The 22,289-nt window shown below is 47.1% G+C and overlaps 1 protein-coding gene across 1 annotated transcript; it reads right to left on the bottom strand.

Moving 5' to 3' along the window:
- Positions 1–491: 491 nt before the first annotated feature.
- FAM136A (family with sequence similarity 136 member A) lies at positions 492–5,549 on the bottom strand. The gene is made up of 3 exons (XM_039527653.1): positions 5,210–5,549; positions 4,438–4,578; positions 492–2,698 (listed from the first exon to the last, which is right to left on the bottom strand). The coding sequence occupies exons 1-3, from the start codon at positions 5,477–5,479 to the stop codon at positions 2,510–2,512; spliced, it is 600 nt and encodes a 199-aa protein (XP_039383587.1). The 5' UTR covers positions 5,480–5,549; the 3' UTR covers positions 492–2,509.
- Between the last annotated feature and the right edge of the window lie 16,740 nt (positions 5,550–22,289).

The raw sequence follows: 22,289 nt of genomic DNA, 5'->3' as shown, positions 1-22,289 counted from the left end.
TACATTGGAGTCAGAGCAGCCCAAATGCAGCAGCTTTGGTTCGGCTCATTCAAAAAGTTCGCACCCAGTTACAAAATCCAGATGCCAAGTCGGGTTTCAAACACGTCCAAAATGTGGACCTCACTCTGATTTAGAGGTGACTGAAAACCAATCAGAAATTTCAATGCAGAAGCCTTCCAGACCTTTGCTGCCACCCCTTTCCCTGTCTGGTCTATTTCGATTGTTAGCTCTCCACTATTCTGTTTCCAAAGCCCCTAGCACAATGGAGCTCCATTCTGCATTGCGCCCCTAATAAGGTTGCCCTTTGGTTCCCAAGCAGTGAGTTGGCACTAGAGCTATTTTAAATCTTAGCAGTGAAACCCACTGGCTACAGCTATAATACAAAATGAAGCGTTCAAGAGAGGAAAACACTAGAACATATAAAATCAAAATCTAGCACTTCTCACAATGAAGTCATGGCGAGCCTTGGCGCAAGTAAAAATACAGAGGAGTTGTCATCTAAAATTTATTTTTGAATCAAACTTTTAGAAAATAAATCAGTTTTTAAAAGGACAGAACAAAATGGTTGTGTTCATTATAGCTGTTCCTGAGAAGGTACAGACAGGTCATTCAGCTCACAATAAATAGAACCATCCTAAGGTACTTGCTAGTGTCTCCAGCCACAAGGACAGGCAAGGTGGTGGTGCTGCTGTTTACTGGATGTCATTTCCCCTTTTTAGTTTGGTGGTGATCATCTCTGTATTGTGCTCATTTACCTTGAGGACCACAGATTTCAGAACTGCCTCCTCCTATAGCTGAGTAGCTCCACATCTGAGGCAGCCAGTAATGCTGCTCCATGACTAATGGAGCGCATTAACCTTGCCCCAGCATTCAAGCCAACCTCCTCTGCATTGTTCCCTGTCCCTGCTGCTCCAGGGAAGAACAAGGTCTGAAATCCACCTCAAGCCTGCACTGCAACATGCTACAGAATCTGATTGTGCATTTATGCTGCTGTAAATCCATTACTTTAGCAGAGAAACTCCTGATTTATACCAGGATGAGGAAGAACAGAGACAGGCTCTCTGTGTGTTTAATTAGGAATATCAGATAAAAAAGGAGGAGCGAATCCACCTATTAAAACCTTCAATGGTTGTTTTGCAGAGTCTCAGGTGAGGACAGTTATTTATGCCACACTGCATGGAACAATGTACCTGGTATAACTCTTAATGATAGACTTCAGGCCCAACACTGCTGTTCCTTACACCACTATAAATCAGGAGTAACTCTACTAAAGCCAATAGAGTCATACTGGTGTAAAACCAGCAGGAGTGGATCATTAAGTGGCATTGGCCATTCCTTTCCAACACAACATGCTACTTCTCGTGACTCACTGGCGCTGGATGACCTTGCTCTCTTAGTAGAATTAGACACTGCAGGATTGGTGGCCTGATGAGATCAGAGGAAGTCAAGGGGCTAATTCTCCACTCAGTCACACTGGGTTTACACACAGGCATATCTCCATTTATTCCAGTGGAATTACTCCTGATTTATACCAGTGTGAGTGGCAGTAGAGGCCAAAGATGTTTCAACTGCTCAGACTTGACCTACCAATGCAAAAATATTCTCCCTGACTACTTCTTTCTCCTGGTGGAAGAAACATTGTAAGAGAAACAGACTGATTATCTAATACATTGCATACACTCCCTTTTCAATTGTTCCTTCCAAGAGCAAAAGGCACCTGCACTAGCAGGACAAGGGGGACCTGTCAGTGCTAGACAATAAGTTCTGCAGATGTGAGAGCAGCTGAGAAGGAGAAAATCCTGTCCCCCCTGTTCACAACAGCCTGGAGAACAAGTGAGGCAGGGACACTGGACCTTTGAACTCTAGGGCATCAGTTCAAACCCAATCCAGTGATAGTTTCACTTCAAATCCTCCTAGCCCCTCACATCACCACCATGAAAAGGACACGGAGACTGGACTTTTGGAGCCAGATCCTCAGTGGATTTACACTGGCACAGCTCCACTGACACTAACGGAGCTACACAGATTTACATCTGCTGAGAATCTGGCCCTTAAATCCTGCAGGGCACTATTGAGGCATATTGGTTAGGCAGCACTGGGGAAGCTTGCATTGCTGTTATACCTTCTTAGGGATATAGGCCCTTCAGGCTCCAGGCCTGTTAAACTGGTGCCTTCCAGCAGCTCTACATTCACGAGGGACGTCAAGGTCAGTGGAGGACACTGCTATTATCAGCATGGTCTGTATATACACTAATCATTAATCCTTTGAGGACTGGGGCAAAGTCACTAGTCTGTCCTCTCCACAACTGGTGACGTTCATATCAGCCCCAGACCACCAAGCCCTTAAACCAAACCAGCTCTTGAATGGACCACTGCAATACTTGGAAAATACAAAATCACCCTTATCATCCATTTTCATTCCTCAATTTCCAACACGAATCTCCGTGTGCACGTCTCTCTTTTAATAGGAACTACACGTCTCCCTCTCTCTCCCCAAACAGACACAGCTTTATTGTGCAATGGCCGCCAGAGTCTCCTTCATTTTCTTGGTCATGCTGGGGATGAGATGCACGTGATCGTCCACGCACTTCGTCACGCAGCTCTCCAGCTGTTGTTTCACCTGCTGCTCCTTGCGCCCTGAATCCAGGGAATCTTTGGCTTTGTCATTACAGTGCATCGTGCAGCGAGCCAAACGGTCCTGTAAACGAGAATTCCGGATGGTTAGAGTTCATGCAGCTGCGAGCAAAATGCATTGGGTGGTGGAGTGGCTGGACAAATGAGCTCTTATCTACTTCTTAGATGGCAGGCTGTCATGCCTTTGGACACAGAACAAAATTATTTCTAATGGAGGGGATGGATGGCAGAAGAATGAAGCTTGCTGCAGGCTGGAAGTCGATCACCATTTGCAATGAGACCTCCAAACTCATTTTGCTTAGGTTATCCAACAGCTATCAGATGCTGTGCGGTGGTCTACATGCAATAAGTTGGGCAGGGTGTGTCAACCTAGCTCATTGATTCAAGGCCAGAAGGGACCATTGTGATCATCTAGTCTGACCTCCTGTACAACACAGGCCAGAGAATGCCCCAAAATAATTCCTAGAGCAGAGCTTTCTGCAAAACATCCAATCCTGATTTAAAATCGTCAGTGATCCAACAAAACCCTTGGTAAGTTGTTCCAGTGGTTACTTACTCTCACTGTTCCACGTGGCTAGCAGTTTACATGGAGACCGAGGACTGAATGATGTGTATTTGACACAGGGCATTTCACCTCTAGGTCATCAGTATTAACCAAGCTCATGTCGGTAGCAGCTTAGAGATGTTGCAATGGCTGCATGATGGTCTATGGGAAATACGCTTGGTGGGTCTCAGCCCAGTTCCTAGTAGGTGTCTCCCCTGCACAAAAAAAGCTGTACCTAGGGTGACCAGATGTCCTGATTTTATAGGGACAGTCCTGATTTTTGGGTCTTTTTCTTATATAGGCTCCTATTACCCCAACCCCATGTCCCGATTTTTCACATGTGCTGTCTGGTCACCCTAGCTGTACCACTGCTGGGACCTCTATTGAGATTCTCAGGAGAGATGCCCTTGTAGATCACATTGTTCTATGACCCCAAAATGCCATCCTTCTGAAGCAGGACGGAGTCAAATTCAGTAGCATGGCAAAGAGAGACAGGACGGTCCTGTCGTTAAAACATGGGAGACCTGAGTATAAGTCCCTGCTTGGTCACAGACGTCCTGTGTATCTTGGGCGAATGACTCTGTGTGCCTCAGTTCCCAATCTGTAAACTGAAACCAGCACTGCCCTACCTCCCAGGGTGTTGTGAAGGGAACGTGTGAACAGACTGGGAGGCTCTGAGATACAATGGTAACAGGGCCATCAAAATACCTCAGATAGATCAAAGCTTTCCCTCTGCCCACTCCATAGGTGCTCCAAGGACTCCCGCCTGCTCCAGCCTCCCTGCTTTCAGACTAGCACCTTTCACCAGCACTAGAACTGGAGCATTGAAAAAAAAAATCTATCCTAACGAGACACATTCTCTTTGCAGGAGGTTCTCCTTCCTGATGACCTGAGCTTTTATGCCTCGTGCTGCATAATGATCCTGGATTTAACACAGAGCAGAACCTTAAGGCTCCAATACCCCTCTCCCTCACAGCCTTCTCTTCTCCAAAATGAGATGCCCTGTTCATGTTACCAATTCTCTGCTTGGGTGCGTCCCCCTTTGTCCAGGTTACTTTTGCAACAGGGTTTGGCACAGTACTGACTTGCCCCACATCCCAAACCCGTGCGCATCCACGGCAAACCTCTGCACACGTCTTGAGACTAAACTGGGATTAGTTTCCACAGGGAGTTGGGACCCAATAGACCGCCCCTGTCGATGCTATTTCCCTATGGCACGTCAGTGCTAACCCGCACCCGGGTTCATCCCTTCTCCGCACCTGAAACCTCTCCAGCTCTTTGGTGACGACGGCCTGGGCCTGGGCCAGGGGCGCGTGGCAGCGCTCAATGCAATGGTGCACCTGCTGCATGGAGGCCGTGTCATTCTCGCAGCAGTCGGCGCTGCATCGAAACATGTTACCCTGCAAAGAGCGGGAGAGAACGCTGGTTGGGATTGGGCTGCGGGCTCCATGGAGCCAGAGGCTGGGCTTTTCCAAAGCTGTTGCCTGTAGCAACATGCATCCGAACCCCTCACTCCCAATACACATACCCCATCCAGTGGGGGCCTTGGGCAGATAGTGCAGACCTCTCAATCAGACCCTGTCTGACTTTGACCCCCAACTCTCCTTGAGCATAGCACTGACCCACCCACCCCAATCTGGTGAGGGGCCCAGATCCCTGCTCACACACTTCAGTGAGCCTGGGGGCACAGCTCACTGACCCCCTTCCCCCAGGGTCCCTCTCACACTTCAGTGAGCCTGGGGGCACAGCTCACTGACCCTTCCCCCAGGGTCCCTCTACACACACACAATGGGGGAGAGGGGCCCAGGCTCATTGGTTTCCTCCCCCCCATTCCCAGAGGCGCCCAGCCCCCCAGGGCCGGCATTGCAATGGGTCAGAAAGCAGGGTGCTAATGGGGGCTGTTGGAGGGGAGAGGAGCAGGTAGATGGGCGGCAGTAAATGGGGGAGCTGCTGGGGCGGGCAGCACAGAAGAGGGGGTGCGGGGAGGGGCCAGCGGGGACCCCAGCTCCCCCATCCTCCCCTCCCCGTTACCTGCATCTTCCGGATGTTCTCCCGCTCCAGCCCCTGCACCATGCTGTCGATGGCCTCCTGCATCCTGCTCTGCTGAGCCTCGGCCATGCCGCCCGCCCGGCAGCGCCCACATGGGCCAGAGGACACCGGCCGCCCCCTGCGTTCACTTCCCGGGTCAGCGCAGCCCGGCTGGGGGAACAGCGGCCTCTGGTGCCCGGCTGGGGGCATTGCAAGCCTGGGATCCCCCGGTCTGCCTCTGCTGAGAGACTCGCTCACCCACCGTCTACACATCACCAGCGCCTCTGGTGTCACACTCGTGCTCAGGCACGTGTGATAGATAGAGAGATAGATAGATGGATGGGGTGGATAGGGATGGATAGATAGAGGGGGTGGATGGCAGGGGCGGCTCCAGAGCCCAGCACCTGCCTGGGGCGGCCCTTTCCCAGGGGGGCGGCAGGCTGGGCCGGTGGACCTGCCGCAGTCATGCCTGCGGGAGGTCCACCGGAGCCCCGGACGAGACCACCTGCCGCAGGTAGCGCGACTGCGGGACCGCTCGGCTGGTCCCGCGGCTCCTGGACCACCTCCCAGCATGACCGGCTGCTCAGCCCGAGCCGCCGCGCCAGCGAACCGTCCGCCCGCACTGCATGGTCCCGCTGCCCCGCCCTCCGGGCATGATGATTTGGGGCGGGTGGATGGGGATAGATATATAGATAGATTGATGTGGTGTATGAGGATGGGTAGATAGATCGAGGGGGGTGGACAGACAGACAGACGAGGAGTGTCTGTGGATAGAGCGAAGGAAAAGACAGAGATGGCAGGAAGATTTGATCCCATCCAGTAGAGGGCAGCGGTACACAAGCCAGCCAATTATAGTATGTCAAGTAAGAACAGATGAACGCCTGCAGGCCATTAAGAAGAAAAATACCATTGTCCCTGTAATGGAAAAGCTTTCACACGATGTTTGTACACAAGAGAAACACCAAAAAGAGGATCGGTATCTAGAAATGCCAGGCTGGAAGGGACCTCCAAAAGTCATCAAGTCCAGTCCCCTGTGCTGAGGCAGAACAATGTAAACCTAGACCATCCCTGACAGGTATTTTTATCCAGCTTGTTCTTAAAAACGTCCAATAATGGGGATCCCACAACCTCCTTTGGAAGCCTGCTCAAGTGCTTAACTACCCTGATAATTAGAAAGATTTTCCTAATATCTACCCTAAATCTCCTTTGCTGCAGGCAGCATAAGCCCATTACTTCGTGTCCTACCTTCCAGTAGACATGGAGAACAATTGATCATAGTCCTTTTTATAACAGCCCTTAACGTATTTGAAGACTATCAGAGCTCTCCTCAGCCTTATTTAAAGACTAAACATGCCCAATTTTTTAAACTCTTCCTCATAGATCAGGTTTTCTAAACCTTTTATCATTTTTTAGCTCTCCTCTGGACTCTCTCAAATCTGTCCATATCTTTCCTAAAGTGTGGTGCCCAGGATTGGACACAATTCTCCAACTGACGCTTGGCGCTTGTTGAGTAAAATTCACTCTTGGGCAGAGGCCAGCACAATGCCTATGCACCCGGTATGTCCCACTGAAGCAAAGTGACTAAAAGTATTGCTAGCATGTGTGGTATTCTTCTGTTCTGAGGATGTAAGTGGTGCATAGGCCTCAGACTGGCCTGCTACATGACTGTACATTTCACCCATAAACTTGAGTTATAGTAAGAAAGCTTACTGACATTATTCAAATGATGCTTGTAACATGAAGAGAGGCATGTGCCTAAGGGATTTGCTGAATCAGGGCCATAATGACCAAAATATAGAAACACCGCTAGGATACCAAAGATGTAACACTGTTGCTTATGGAGAATTGTTTACAAAGCTGCTCTTAGTGGTCCCAGAATAACACTAGAAATTCATCAGTAATAAGATCCCACAATTCCCGAGCTCAGATGTTCAAGTTTCTTGGAAATGAAAACAGTGCTGTCTGGTTGTGAATGAAACAGAAAACTGGATTCCATGCTGTCAAAATATTGCCTGTCCTGGGGGCCCATGGTAAATAAAAAAGCCTGTAGGACCACTTTCTGCTGCAGATCCACCATTGCATTAAATCCTTAACAGGTTTTTGAGGGAAAGGTCATTCATTATTATGCTTCCCAAGTACTTGCCTCTAATAATGTGACCCTATCATTCCAAAATCAGTGATAACTTTGGACAACATAGCTTAGATATAAACATCACCCCAAATTCCCAGAAAACACAATTTGCTTGTTTGGGTCTTTACAGCCAAGATTTTGATCAATAGTTCTTTTAACATTGACATATCCCCACGCCCAGCCCCTGTGAAATCATAAACATGCCAAGATTGATAGGGATATTGTAGTACTTATTTACACAACACATGAAGTTTGCCAGTAAACAAGCATTCATCATTTTTATTCTCCAATATCATTCAAACAACAATACTTGTTAGAGACATGGGCCTGAACGAAGACAAAAGATCTCAAATTCTAACTGAAAGTTGGGGAAGTTCAGATCACCCCCAGACCTCTGTGTGCCCAACCAAACCCCCAAGCTGAAGAAGTTTGGATGCGGATCCTAACTTCATTGCATTAATGCTTCTCTGCTCATGAACCATGCCAGAAAGCAGTTCCTGAACTTTCCAGTGTTTCATTCTGGTCTCAGGAGCCTAAGATGAGGTGACTTTTGAAAATGTAGGGGAATTTATGGATTCATCTGTAGGATCTGAACTCAACTGCTTCTGGATACATGTTCAATCTGAAACTTAGAAAATTCAGAAAAGTTATTTAAGCTGCATGCACTGAAGAGAGTTTTTCTGGGTGAATGTGTGTGTGAGACAGTATCAGGATATTGCCTAAACCAGGCATACACATGATGAGAATGAATAATGACTCTCATTCTGCTTCTGCTGAATGCAATCCCTACTGTCAAATGCAAAGCGATGTCTACCCACTATAACACAAACCCTCACTTTCTGAGCTGAAATGATGGGCACAGGAAGTATGTTGGGGGCAAGTGAGGAATGGGACATGTGGCCAGAGTGCAATGTAATCTAGTAATCTTCAGTTGGTGCAAGGTCCCTTAGGGATCACAGCCAATTGGTGCAAATTACAGCAGCCACTAGGCTGCTCCTAAGATGCCCCAGGGTTATGACTGGGGCAGCATATGAGAGAGTTGTAGCTGATTCCCTGACCGTCAGATTAGGCACAGCAGAGAACCTTGCTCTTTATTTTCAAACAGGTAGACGTCTGGCTGTGAATCACAATTGCTACTAGTGCATTGCACATTACAGTCATTTGCCTATGCGAATGTGCCTTTTTTGATTGAAAATAGTTAAAAATACCTTTCCTATTCAATGCAATATTGATAATATTTTAATTCTTTACCAAGCGAATCATCCAAACTGTTGTACAAAAGAAATCAGATCCGTATTTCATGATTTTTCTTCGTGACTACTCCAGAAATTTCTTAATATACAAATGCTATTTCCTTGTAATAACAAAATGCCCTACAGCTGTCCATTATCTCGCTGAAAGATTCTTTTTGGTTGGGAATTTCAAAGGAACCTAAGGAGACCAAGATGCCCCAGTTCCATTGAATTAATCTGACATCAGTTTGTCCATTCCTTTCCCATTTTGTTTCAGCGGAAAAGGTAAATGAAATCCAAGTCCAAGATGTGCTCTATTAAGCCAAATGTAGTAGTGGGTGAAAAAAAATTCTTGTTTGCTGTGACTTTTGGCTCATTTTAAATGGAATGCTAACACTCTGCCAAAGTGTTAAAAATACAAAATAGCCAGCGTCAAAGCCAGGCTCCTGCTTTTCTGGGTGGGTGGGGAGAACTGTGTGCTAATTTATTAATATAACCTTTTTGGATGATCAGTGTAGTGATTTCCTATCTTGGAACAGCACATTGTACATGAAAAGGACATTGAGTAGCTTTAACAGTAAACATGGGTTGCCATCTGTAGAAGCCACCATCTTCCTTTCTTAACTCTTCCATTCCCATGGTAAATGCAACTTGCACATTTTAGACAAAATTATGCTTTCACATACATCAACTGGGCCAGGCATCAAAGAAGCTTTGCAGATTTACACCAACTGGAGATCTGGTATGTCTACTTCAGTGGTGTTGCACAGGCATCATTTACGTCAGGGCAAAGTGAATGTAAAATTCTTCCAAATCAAAATAGTAGCATTTTGCACCTTCTTTACACCAGTGTAAATGGCTTGCACAAGGGCAGAGCACTGGTAAACTGGGCTGAGGATCCTTACATTCTAAACCATGGTGTGGTCTGGGCAAGATATTTTAAGCGTGGTGTCTCATCTGTATAATCGACATAATACAAGACTGTTGGTGTAATTAGTGTTTGTGTAGTGTTTTCTAGCTATAAAATGTTAGTCCCGTGCTGCAGAACTTGAAGCCAGAACTTTACTCACCTCAAAGCTAGAGATATATTTTTATCCAAAGTTTTAGATTGTCCTGTTACCAAAATCTGTGCTGATGTTCACATCCATGTCTAGTAACTATTATTACACCCCAGCTAATACAGGCAGAAGCCCTAAGGTCCCTAATGATGTCAATTGAAGTGAGTGACAGGAGAACGCTATGTTTTTATGTATCTGCTACAGACAAAGATTTTTTATTTATCTTTCATCCTTGAGTTTCAAAGCACTTAAGACCCCTATGAGATAAATATTATTTCCACTGTATAGCTAGGGAAACTAAAGTATAGAATCATAGAATATCAGGGTTGGAAGGGACCTCAGGAGATCATCTAGTCCAACGCCCTGCTCAAAGCAGGACCAATTCCCAACTAAATCATTGCAGCCAGGGCTTTGTCAAGCCTGACCTTAAAAACCTCTAAGGAAGGAGATTCCACCACCTCCCTAGGGAACCCATTCCAGTGCTTCACCACCCTCCTAGTGAAATAGTGTTTCCTGATATCCAACCTAGACCTCCCCCACTGCAACTTGAGACCATTGCTCCTTGTTCTGTCATCTGGTACCACTGAGAACAGTCTAGATCCATCCTCTTTGGAATCCCCTTTCAGGTAGTTGAAAGCAGCTATCAAATCCCCCCTCATTCTTCTCTTCTGCAGACTAAACAATTTCCCCGGTTACGCACAAAATCTGGAATTGAACCCAGAGCTACAGGTTCCCCATCCTATGCCTTCCATCACAAAACCATTCTCCATACAGCACTTACAAATCTTACATTCTGCAGTGTGATTTTACCAGTTCATGAGTCTGTCACTGTATCAGGGGTGGCTCCAGGCACCAGCACGCCAAGCGTGTGCTTGCAGCTGCAAGCCACGGGGGGGGGGGCGCTCTGCTGGGCGCCGTGAGGGTGGCAGGCAGGTTGCCTTCGGCGGCATGCCTGCGGAGGGTCCGCTGGTCTTGTGGCTTCTGCTGACCTCCCGCAGGCTGCCGCCAAATCTGCGGGACTGGGGACCTCCCGCAGGCAAGCCGCCGAAGGCAGCCTGCCTGCCGTGCTTGGGGGCGGCAAAATACCTAGAGCCGCCCCTGCACTGTATTGCACTCACCTGCTATGTGAAACAAGGAGAAATATGCCAAGTGTGATGTATGACATCCTTTGGCACTTTAGTGTGCTCAAACCAGGGAGGGGTAATGAAGTGCAAAAACAGTATAATTTCTATTCTGCGCCAAGTGAAGGCTTGACATGACTAATGTAATCTCCTGCCACGATTCTGCTGTACTGCCTGCCCTTGAAAGAGTGAATCAAAATCACATTGCTTGGAAAAAGCTAGACAGGAACCCCACTGACTATGGCACTTATTTGATGACTTATATAAACTTATTACCAATAAATATAAAGGCCCAATCCTCTGTCCAAAAATAGCACCATAAATATGAGAAATGAACACACAGAGTGCTCAAAGACTATAACAACACTGGCTCTTGTTCAATAATGCTACAGTGTAAGAAACATGAATGCAAATATATAGGAATTTGGCCAAAAAGCATAATTTACAAAACAATATGAAATGCAGTGTACGTATGCATCCTTTAAAAAAAACAACCCAGAGAAACATTCTAGTCTGTCAGAAAATACTGTTTTGTTCAAACCAAAACTTTCTGTGGAAAGTGTCATTTTTTAAAATGTCCATTAAAAAAGCTAATCATTTTAATAACGTAGAAGCGCTCCATTTAGGCAATTTTAGTACAGAATGTTAATTTAGAAATGACTTTTCAGTTTGAAATTTAATTTTATATGATAAAAACATTTTATTTAATTTTTAAAGTCTACATTGAAACTAACTGTTTTGATTTTAATCAAAACAAGATGTTTTAACGTACCTAAAATGTTAAGTTTCCAAAATTCACCACTTTCCCCTGAACAAAAATATATTTGGAAATGGTGGAATGTCCCACAAAACAAGAAATTCCAGTTCCTGCTCAACTCTAAACCTCTAAATCAACTGAGATATGAAACCAAGGGCTTCTTTATTTAGTTGGGGTTGGTCCTGCTTTGAGCAGGGGGTTGGACTAGATGACCTCCTGACAGGGTTGGTGCAAGGATATTTGCGCCCTAGGCAAAACTTCCAGCTTGCGCCCCCCCCCCCCACATCGGTTCATTGAGAGGCAAATCCCAACAAGCCTTTATAGACCCCAGGGGCCAGCCATGCCCAGGGGCTGCTCCCCAGACCAGGTTCCCCCTTCCACACCTCCTGAACTCCCCTGGAGGGTGCACAGCCCACCCATGAGCCCTCCCCTCCCCACCCCACCTTGGTGGCCCCCCGCCCTGAGTCCACTCACTGGGTTTGTTGGGTTTGGGCTGCTGCAGCAGCTTGGCAGGAAGAAGCCGCCTTCCGGAGGCGCCGGAGAGCCAGAGCGTACCGCTTGTGGCAGCAGCGAGCCCCAGCCATGGAGAAGCTCGCGTGGTGCAGGGGGGCAGCAGCCCTGCAAAGGTGGCAGCGCAGCTAGTGAGGAGCAGCCGCACCCCTTGCCCCATGCACTCCCTCCCCCCCCCCCCCCCGTGGGCTCCTGCAGGCTGCAGTGGATGCATACAAGCGCCGGCTCCCCATGAACCCCCAAGCTCCCTCCTCGGCGTGCTCAGGCTCTGCAGCTCCCAGGAGTGTGAGCCACTGCCGCTGCCCCTCCTGGAGCAGGCTCAGGGCTCCGTGCCCCAGCGGCTCACATGCCCGGGAGCCGCAGAGCCCAAGCATGGCGAGGGGGGAGCTGGGGAGTGCACGGGAGCTGGGGGGTGCATGCATCTGCTGCAGTCTGCAGGAGCCCCCTGAGGGGGGGTGCCAGGCCGCAGCCTGGGCAGGAGGGGCGGGGAGTGCAGCTGTTCCCCACTAGCCATGCTCCCGCCTTTGCAGGGCTGCTGCCCCCCTGTACCGCACTGGCTCCTACATGGCTGGGGCTCGCCGCCCCCACAAGCCGACTCTCTGGCTCTCCGGTGCCTCCGGAAGGTGGCTCCTCCCTGCCGAGCCAGGGCACCGCTTTTTTAGGGTTACCATATTTCAACAATCAAAAAAAAGAGCATGGGGGAGAGCTCCACCTGAGCTCAGCCCCCACCCAGCAGCAGCAGCGGCTCACCCTCCCGGGAGCCGCAGAGCCTGAGCACGACAAGTGGGGAGCCGGGGGGCACATAGGGAGCCAGCGCCTGTATGCATCTGCTGCAGCCTGCAGGAGCCTCCGGGGGGCGGTTGTGTGCACCAGGCAGGAGGGGCAAGGGGTGCGGCTGCTCCCCACTAGCTGCGCTGCCACCTTTGCAGGGCTGCTGCCCCCCTGCACCGTGCCAGCTCCTCCATGGCTGGGGCTCGCTGCCGCCACAAGCGGGATGATCTGGCTCTCCGATGCCTCCGGAAGGAGGATCCTCCCTGCTGAGCTGCTGCAGCAGCCCAAACCCAGCAAACCCAGTGAGTGGACTCAGGGCGGGAGCTGCCGGGGTGGGGTGGGGTGGGCTGGGCTGGGCTGTGCACCCTCCAGGGGAGTTCAGGGGGTGGGAAGGGGGGAACCTGGTCTGGGGAGCAGTCCCTGGGCACAGCTGGCCCCTGGGGTCTATAAAGGCTTGTTGGGATTTGCCCCTCAATGAACTGATGTGTGTGTGGGGGGGAACTGGAAGTTTTGCCTAGGGTGCAAAATATCCTTGCACCGGCCCTGGCTGTGACCCAGGCCAGTGAAATGGTTACAGTTCTTTCAGACATAAGGCCGCTGGTGGCTTTCCAATCCAGTCCACTTGGTCGGTGCCTATTGGTGAAGTCAGTCCACAGATTGGGATGGCTCCACAGCCACTCTGGGCTGCTACGTCAATGTGTATTTAAGATTCTTAAAGGCTGTGGATTATTGATGTGACAGACCGTAACAGTCTGCTGTAGCAATAGGCGTTAGTGTAATTAATAGTCGATATATTCCAGGGACTATTCTCTGCATTCAGACTAAAAATCCTTAGGCCCAGTGGGAGGAATTCACTCATAAGCAAAGGGCTTAAATCTCTCTTGAGGTGTTGTGCTGGCTCTCTGGTCAGGGGCAAATTTCACACCATGTTCATTCATCCAGAGCAGTAGCAGCTGAATAAATATTGTTTTCCTCTCTTTAAAAATGCGGAATCAGAGGCAATAGCCTGCAGTGTGTCATCTATGTGTGAATCTTTGCTAGCCTTCAGCCTTGATTAGGAGAGAATAGTAAATCAGGTGACAAGGGGAAATACTTTACGATTCACAGGGTTTCTGAAAATCATTCTGACTGACAGCAGCGTGTGACTTACCTTTACCTGGAATTGTCTGACAAGTGACTTGCTCAAAGTCTCAAGGGTGCTTTAGCCAATTTAAAGCCATCACCTCCCTGCCTCTAAGGCCTTGTGCATGTGGGGAAAGCTCTTTCAATATAATCTAAGGCGTGAATGTAAAGTGATACAAGTCTGACATAAGAACAGATTTTTCCGGTTTAGCTTGTGCGGTTTGGGAAAAGGGTTTTAAGCTAAACCCAAAAAAGCTCCTACACTGGAACAGGGTACGCCTGTCTAAACGGTAGGTCTTGTCTACATGGGAAAGGTTTTTAAGTCTAAAGTTTAAACCTCTAGTGACTAGGGGTCGGCAACCTTTCAGAAGTGCTGTGCCAAGTCTTCATTTATTCACTCTAATTTAAGGTTTCGCGTGCCAGTAATACATTTTAATGTTTTTAGAAGGTCTCTTTCTATAAGTCTATAATATATAACTAAACTATTGTTGTATGTAAAGTAAATAAGGTTTTTAAAATGTTTAAGAAGCGTCATTTAAAATTAAATTAAAATGCAGAGCCCCCCCATGGCCAGGACTGGGGCAGTGTGAGTACCCCTGAAAATCAGCTCACGTGCCATAGGTTGCCTACCCCTGCTCTAGCCACCCAAAATGTTTAGTGGAGGAAGTGCAGTCGAATGGCAGGGCAATGGGTCTGAAAAGCAAGACTCCTAGATCTAGCCACCGCTCTGCTGTATGAACGTGGGGCAGGTTGCTTGGCCTCTCTGTGGCTCATTGTATTACCTGTAACTTGGGTGTGATAACACTGACCTAACTCTCAGGCGTGTTTTGCGCCTTGCTTTCATGTCTAACTACTTTGAGACGTTAAAGTGAAGCATTTCAAGGGCAAACCCTTCTTCGTAAATATTTGCCATGCTGCTTGTCAGTTCTTTCCTCAACAGGAGACTAGTTTTGGGAGATCACAGATGCTTCAAAACAACATTGTCTTGGTTTCCTAGTCACGGAGTGTATTGCATCTACATTCTCCTTCAGTATCCTTATAGGCCAGGCTATAGAGCTTGTGTTTCTGACCTCAGAAGTGAGGTTCTGTCACGGGAAACAGGAGGAGAAACAACGCTTGGAAGTCTTTAGTCAAACCAAAGGTGGCCCTGTAGCAAACATTCAGGTGCCCAGACTTGTTACACTACATCAGCTCCTCCCTCATATTTTACCTTTGTGGCTTCAGGGGTATTTATTTTTTGTTCCAAGTTTACCAACATCTTGTAAGAAATATGTTTATTTGCACATCTTTGGAACGACAGATAGAGATGGCACCCGTTTGAGGCACAGCCAGTCAGCGTTACTATCCCTGTTTTATGGGGGAGTGACATGGCACAGGGAGGTTAAGTGATTTGCTAGGGACACACACTGAGTTAGTAGCAGAGCCAGGGACAGAACCCAGCCCCCTGATGAAAAATAAAATGTTGTGTGAAAATCTTTGGGTTTTTTTTTTTAAGCAAACATCTGCCCACTCCCAAATTGTGGTTAATAAACCAAAATTAAACAAATTTCAATTTGAAACAAATTCTCATTTTAAAAATTCATTGGAAGAAATCCAGTGTCATCACCATCAAACTGGTTTAGTTTCAACTAAATTGCATTTTCCGACTACGCTAGCCGTGTCCCCTGCAGTGGCCTCTCTCTTCTTGTTACTAGATTAGTTTGCCATCGGACATAGAACAGCGGTGGCCCTACATCTGTAATATGGTCTTCCTGTTCACAGCTTTTGTCTGGAAAGATGCCCTGCCCTTGGGTACCTTGTCCAAATACATTACCAACATCCTGGCAGGTCAAGCAAATATTTGACACTCTTGAGGTAAGGCCTGTTCTCCTGGTTCCTCTCTAAAGACCAAGTGTGGAGCCCAGTGGGTTAGGTCAGCAGGCTGGAGAGGAGACAGGGCAGAGTTAGACACTGCTCCCACAAACACACGTATTGAGTTCAGTATTTCCTTCGGTATCTTCTTTCTACTCACCTGGGTAAAGTCAGATCTATGCAACCAAGTTTTATCCACATGGCTTTATCATGTGGCAGCCTGAAACCCCCCTATGTAGACTCAGCTTATACCACCAAGTGTCTCTTTGCTGGTATAGCTTGTGTCATTCAGGGAGGGGAGTGGCTTAAGTATACCTGGAAAAGAACTGCATCTCCACTAGGGGCCGCTGCTGGTTTAGTTATATTGGCAAAGCCTTTGTAGTGCAGACAAGCCCGTAGAGTTTGCAGAATTGAGGCCCTCGATTGCTTCACAACAGAGTGATTCTGAGCTGGAAAGTCTGCAATCAGCAGAAAGCATTGTTTGGCAGAGTTCCTTCGGTGGGAACGTTTGAGCAGGGATCAGGTGAGCATAGTCCAGCCTCAGCTAGAGGGATGAACTGATCACCCCAGCTGGGGTCAGGCAGGAATATCTCCTACAGCTTAGAAGCAAGGGCTTTAGTGGTGGTGTTTGTGGGAGGGTTCTTTCTTCTGGAGCTCTGGGCAGGGACTGTAAGCTCAGATGGGCTTCCCCAGCCCCACTGTCTGCTTTCTGGGGCTGTAGAGGTGGTGGGCAGGCGCGTGTGAAGCTGTACGTCCCCGCTCTGCCCTGTTTGTGAGTGTCTGCAGGCTAAGGGACAGTGCCAAATACAGCTTGGTGGTGGTTGACGGCCACTAAAGCTCTATGCTGATCATCTGTGCCTGGCTTCTGTTGCAAGATGCCCTTGGAAATCACACGCAGCTTCATCCAGAACCGGGATGGGACCTATGAGCTGTTTAAGTGCCCGAAGGTTGAAGTGGAGAGCATTGCGGAGACGTACGAGCGCCTGGACAAGCAGCCGATTCTCCAGCCGTTGGAACTCAAAACCTTCCTCAAAGTTGGTAAGTTTATAACAGAGGGAAGAAGAGTGAAATCAACCCAAGCAGCTGTTACCTCCTGACCGGTTCCTACCACTCTTGTTTGAGAAAAGAGTGAACTGTCATCCAGTGGTCTGAGCATAGGCGGGAACAGATGGGACACCTGGGTTCATTTATGTGTGAGAAGTCCTTAGTTCTGGCCATACTGGGTCAGACCAATTGTCCTTCTAGCCCAGTGGCTGGGGTCAGATGCTTCAGGGAGGAAGGGCGCATGATACTCTTAGCCAATAGTTTAGGGCTGTCGTTGTAAGGAGGAGCTTCTATTTACATGGGTTTGATGATTAAAGATGTCTGCACCTCTAAGGCCCTGGCCAACACCGGCAGTCAAGCTTCTCGTGAAGAGACGTTATATGGTCGCAGCTATGGGCCCTGAAGAAACAAACACGCCGTTGTGGCAAACAGTGTTTGAGCTAGGTCATGGGAGCGGGGAGACGGGGATAGCTAACGATGCTTGTACCCGCAGGAACAACGCGGTGGAGAAACACGAGGCCAGACCGCTGGGCCATGATTTGTTTGAGACTCCGGCCCCTGGCCAGGAGAACCCAAATGAATCAAAGGTCTGTATGGAGACGAGGCACAGGTACGTTGTATGTAAGAACGTTCAAAGGGGTGGTTTGGCAGGGACCGATGCTCATTTGGCTAGGGCCTTTTGGATCAAGCCTGCACAGAGACTTATTTCAGTTGTTGTTTGTTCTTTGTAAAAGCTGCCTGCGGAAGGGATCTCTTGATACATGGTGTAAAAGGTTTCTGAAAAAGTACAAAGATGCCTTACGCGCATTTCTTACTGTCAATTTTTCCAGCAGCTGAGCGATGGTTCTTCAGAGGACTTGGAGGTTTTGGACACCGACAGCTCCGAAGGACCGAGCGGTTTGGGCCCAATCTGTTTTTGGCCAGTCACAAAACCAGATGCTCCACAGAATGCCGAAACAGCAGGGGACGCTTATTCTATAGGCCTATACTATCTAAAGTTGAGGGAGAAATTTGGTATTAAGCTGGTGCGAGTTCATAACCGTAAAACAGTGATGCATGCAATTGTGTGAGCGGCTGTGCACGGAATCATCAAGCACTGCCTGAGAGAGAAACAAAATGAGGATTGTCCTGGGTGCGCCATAGATGCCCCTGGTCAGAAGCATCATGCCTGCATGTACTGGTCTTTAGATGGTGTGAATTGTAAAATTAAAGAAATTAGCGGTAGTTTGTGTATGGAGAGTGTGGTAAATATCATTATCACACTGGAATACACGCTGCAGTGCCTCTGTTTAACCCAGGAACATTTAGCTGTAGGGGCAGAATTGGTAGACAAAGTGACAGAGGTGAGGACCCAAATAGCGTTTTAGATGAAATCATCAAACTGACAGATAAATGTTTAATGCAAAATGTTAAACATCTCAAATTACAAAATCTTGCTCAGAAAAAACACTAACAGCTCGAGTGTGTTTTGGGAACAAAACAGGCCATCTGTAAACTCCCTTCAGTTACCAGTTTTCATATTCTTACCCAGTTGTTGTTTTGGTACTTAAAAAAAACCACTATTTTTAAAAGAACAGACTAGTATCTTAAGCCTTTTTAGTTCACTAAACTTCTACAAAATATCCCTAAGAGGGGCCTTGTTTTGTTACAGCTCAGGCAATACTGCTTTTTCATAATGAATTAAAAAACAAAACAAAACATAATGCTTCAAATAGGCCTCACTGCATACAGAATATCCTTTAAAAAGGTTGTGTTATGTTACATCTCAGTCAATTCTGTATTTTCGTGTTAAATGTTAAAAACCTTTATATAATGAAACACTGCATGTTTAGCAAGTGTTAAAAGTATGGGGGGGGGAGTCAAGGGGTGAGGGTATTCTTCAGATAGGCTATCTCTAAGCTTCATGCAGTCACAAAGCGGTGGTTTTTGTCTTTTACAATCAGTAAATGGAATAAAATACTTGGTATAACTTTCATAAAGTATCTTTCAATGCAATCTCGCCATTTTTTAAAACTTTAACAACGTTTTAAAAGTTAGGAAAGAAGTCTGTGTAAAAAAACAAGCAAACTGGAGGAGTGACCCCTAGAGCAGTGGTTTCCAAACTTTAAGAACCCGTGAACCCCTTTCGCGAAAATATCAAATCTCGCTAACCCCCTCCTAAGTATTTCCAGTGATTTTCTCCCTTACCTGAGCATAAATTATAGAAGCAGTGATCTTGGAAATAATTTGTTTTTTTTATGACACGCTTATTACACACTATTTATTATTATTACATTATTATTTATCATTACATTATTTATTTTATTACATTATGAAAATGGCAACACTTTTCCAAGATTTCACTTTTGTAGCTCCTATCACTTCGATTAAGCCTCCTACATGTTTCATCAAGGAGTACCAGATGTGAAACAGCATGAAGGTATTTAAGAAGCCAACTCAATTAAAGAGTTCCTCCCACAAGCATTCGGGTCTTGAGCAGTCCAGGCAAACAAAAAGGAGCTTAAACTTATTCTGTCAGGAAGTCATGGTCCCGGGACTCGGGCTGCTGGCCCCTGTGCCCAGAGACCCTAGGGATGGCTCTGTCCGCCATTACAGAATTTTTTTTCCTGAGAACCCTCTGATAGATTTTGCGAACCCCCAAGGGTTCACAAACCCCAGTTTGGGAACCACTGCCCTAGAGCCTTGCTAAGGCAGACTATAGTGCATGAAGAACTGGCTAGCCTAATTAGTCTTATCTGTGTTTAAAATGTAAAAAAAGCTCGAGCTCCAGCCTGTGTTGTATTATTTTAATAAAAATCTATGGACCCAAAACAAACACAGGAGCTTGTACCTGAGTCTCAGTGCATGAGTTGCAAACATTTAAAAACAAAGACATTCTAATAATGCAACCAGGGGCGGCTCTAGACCCCCCGCGCGCAGCGCTTGGGCGGCCGCGGCGCTCGAGGGGCATGGCTGCGGTTGCTCTCCGCCGCCGGCATGCTCAGCCTCGTCGGCGGAGCACCTGGGCGGACACCACTGCGCGCATGACGCGCGCGCCGTCTTTCCAGCGGCGGTTGAGAGCTCTCCGGCGCGCGCGCGGGCAGGTCGCTGTCGCGGGGCTGGGGTCGGTGGCCGGGCGCGGGCATGCGGCCGCGACGAAGCGAATGGAAGACCGCCGACCGGGACGAAGGAAAGCGCGGCGCAGCGCGCCGCGCTGCTAATGCAACAAAAAAATTCATACTTAAATCTAAAAGCCCTAGGGAAATAAAAGCTTACTATAACTTTCACATGGATTTGTTAAAAAGTGGGGAGGAAAAACTTCTCTCTAATCCACTGGATTACAAAATAAGGGGGATATAAACTAGCTGTTACTAAGGTTCTGTGGTTTTCACTCTGGTGTGTTTTCTGCATGATCTCTTCTTTTTAATTGAAACATACATGTAAAAATGTTAAATAAAGGGCTCTGTCTTCATATGGGCGTGTCTTTTAAAGTGTTTATTCCTTTACAAAACTTAATATAACTTTCACTTGTAGAAGCACCCTTCTTATCTCTGATCCACTGGCTTACAGAGGCTGTTTTTGCTGACAGCTGCTTTGCTGCAAAAGGCTGCTGTCCTTACTAAAAAAAAATGACCAGTGCTAGCCTAAAACCTAGGGGAAAACTTTTATAAACAGGCTTTCTGTGTTTTTAAGCCTGGGTTATTTGTGCCGACTTACATGTTATTGAAACACCTATGCCTAAGGGGCTAAATGAAGGTATGGGTATAGTAGGCTTGGCTTTCAAGTGTTTATTCCTTTCCAAGCCTTTCACCTCTCTTTGTTAAAAAGTGGGAAAAGAAACAAACTTCTTCTCTCTAATCCATTGGTTAACAAAATAAGGGATATATAAACTGTCTGTTACTAAAAACCTGGGGTTTTAAACCAAGGGTGCTCCTGCCTGCTCTTTTACATGTTATTAAAACACTTATGTCAAGGGGGCTAAATAAAGAAATGCAGGGCTTCCCAGAGGATTCAGGGGGTGCCGCCGAAAGCCCGGCACTTCGGCGGCGGGTCCCAGGGTGGAAGGACCCCCCGCCGCTGAATTGCCGCCGAAGACCCGCCCCGGGACCCGCTGCCGAAGTGCTGGAAGGACCCTCCGCCGCAGGGCTTCGGGGAACTTCGGCAGTGGGTCTTGGAGCAGAAGGACCCCACCGCCACCGAATTGATGACGACGACCCGGAGCGGAAGAAGCTCTGGGGCCTCCAGAGTGAGTGAAGGACCCCATTCCAGGGGCCCCGAAAAACTCTCGTGGGTGCCCCTGTGGGGCCCAGGGCAAATTGTCCCTCTTCCCCCCCCTCCGCCCGGGGCGGCCCTGAAGAAATGTGTGTTTAGATAGACTTGTCTTTTCAAGTGTTTATTCCTTTACAAGCCTTTCACCTCTATTTGTTAAAAAGTGGGGAAAGAAACAAACTTCTTCTCTCTGATCCACTGGTTTACAGAATAAGGGGTATATAAAGTGTCTGTTACTAAAAACCTGGAGTTTTAAACCTGGGGTGCTTCTGCCAGCTCTTTTTTATTGAAACACTCCTGTAAATAAAGAACTGTGTCTTCATTTAGGCATGTCTTTTCAAGTGTTTATTCCCTTAAAAGCCTTAATATAACTTTCACTTCTATTTGTTAAAAAGTGGGGGAAGAAGCAATCTTCTTCTTTCTAATCCAATGGTTTACAAAATAAGGAGTTTATAAACTGTTACTTAAAACCTGGGGTTTTAAACCTAGGGTGCTTCTGTCTGCTCTTTTTTTTTATTACAACACATACAAAAGAGATGTGTCTTAGGTTTGTTTTCTTAAGTCATTATACCTTTGCAAAACTTAATGTAACTTTAACATGTGTTTGTTAAAAAGCAGGTAAAGCAGCAAACTTTTGCTGCAGCTTCACATTGTGCTTACTAAAAAATAACACGTTAGTCTAAAACCTAGGGGAAAAACTTTTAAAAATTGTGTGTTACTAAAAGCTTATGGTTTTAACTTTTATAAAAACCACTCTGTAAAAGGGCTACATGGTGGGAAAAATGCTGGGGGTCTGTTTCTTTAGATAAGAATAAAACAGTTAAAAGGGAGGGAAAAGAGGAGGGGAGGGAAAAGAGGAGGGAGATGGCTCTTGTTTAAAATCTTGGGACTCTAGGATTGGTTCAGGAAAATGAATTCTATGACGCAGTTGTAGAACAAACTCTGATTGGGCCGATCCAAAGGCGGTGATAACAAGTCTGAGAGGATCTGAACCAGGGAAGTTGCCTCATTCTACAGAAAGACTTGAAAGGTAAACATTTTCTCTCTCTCTTTCTGATTCAACCATGTTTTGTCTATCTTTGCCCTTTGCAAAGGGGGTCTCTTTTCCCTTTTCTTGCCCTGTTCTTTCTTTTAACCTCTCTTTTTTTCTTAACCTACTCTGATACCGAATGCTTTTCTATTCACTTTTTTACCATGTGCTTACTAAACAGACTGTGCCTGTTTCTTTCTTTCTTAAT

This window comes from Mauremys reevesii, linkage group 2 (genome assembly GCF_016161935.1).
Source record: "Mauremys reevesii isolate NIE-2019 linkage group 2, ASM1616193v1, whole genome shotgun sequence".
NCBI lineage: Eukaryota > Metazoa > Chordata > Testudines > Geoemydidae > Mauremys > Mauremys reevesii.
The sequence above is the reverse complement of the archived record's forward strand: the minus strand, read 5'-3'. Positions and strand labels throughout refer to the sequence as shown.

Excerpts from the sequence above, each read along its gene's own strand:
- FAM136A (XM_039527653.1), bottom strand. The coding sequence starts at position 5,479 with ATGTGTAGACGGTGGGTGAGCGAGTCTCTCAGCAGAGGCAGACCGGGG. Across the intron at positions 4,579-5,209 it reads AGAACATCCGGAAGATGCAG|GGTAACATGTTTCGATGCAG; the intron begins GTAACGGGGAGG and ends CGCTCTTTGCAG. Across the intron at positions 2,699-4,437 it reads AAGAGCTGGAGAGGTTTCAG|GACCGTTTGGCTCGCTGCAC; the intron begins GTGCGGAGAAGG and ends TCTCGTTTACAG.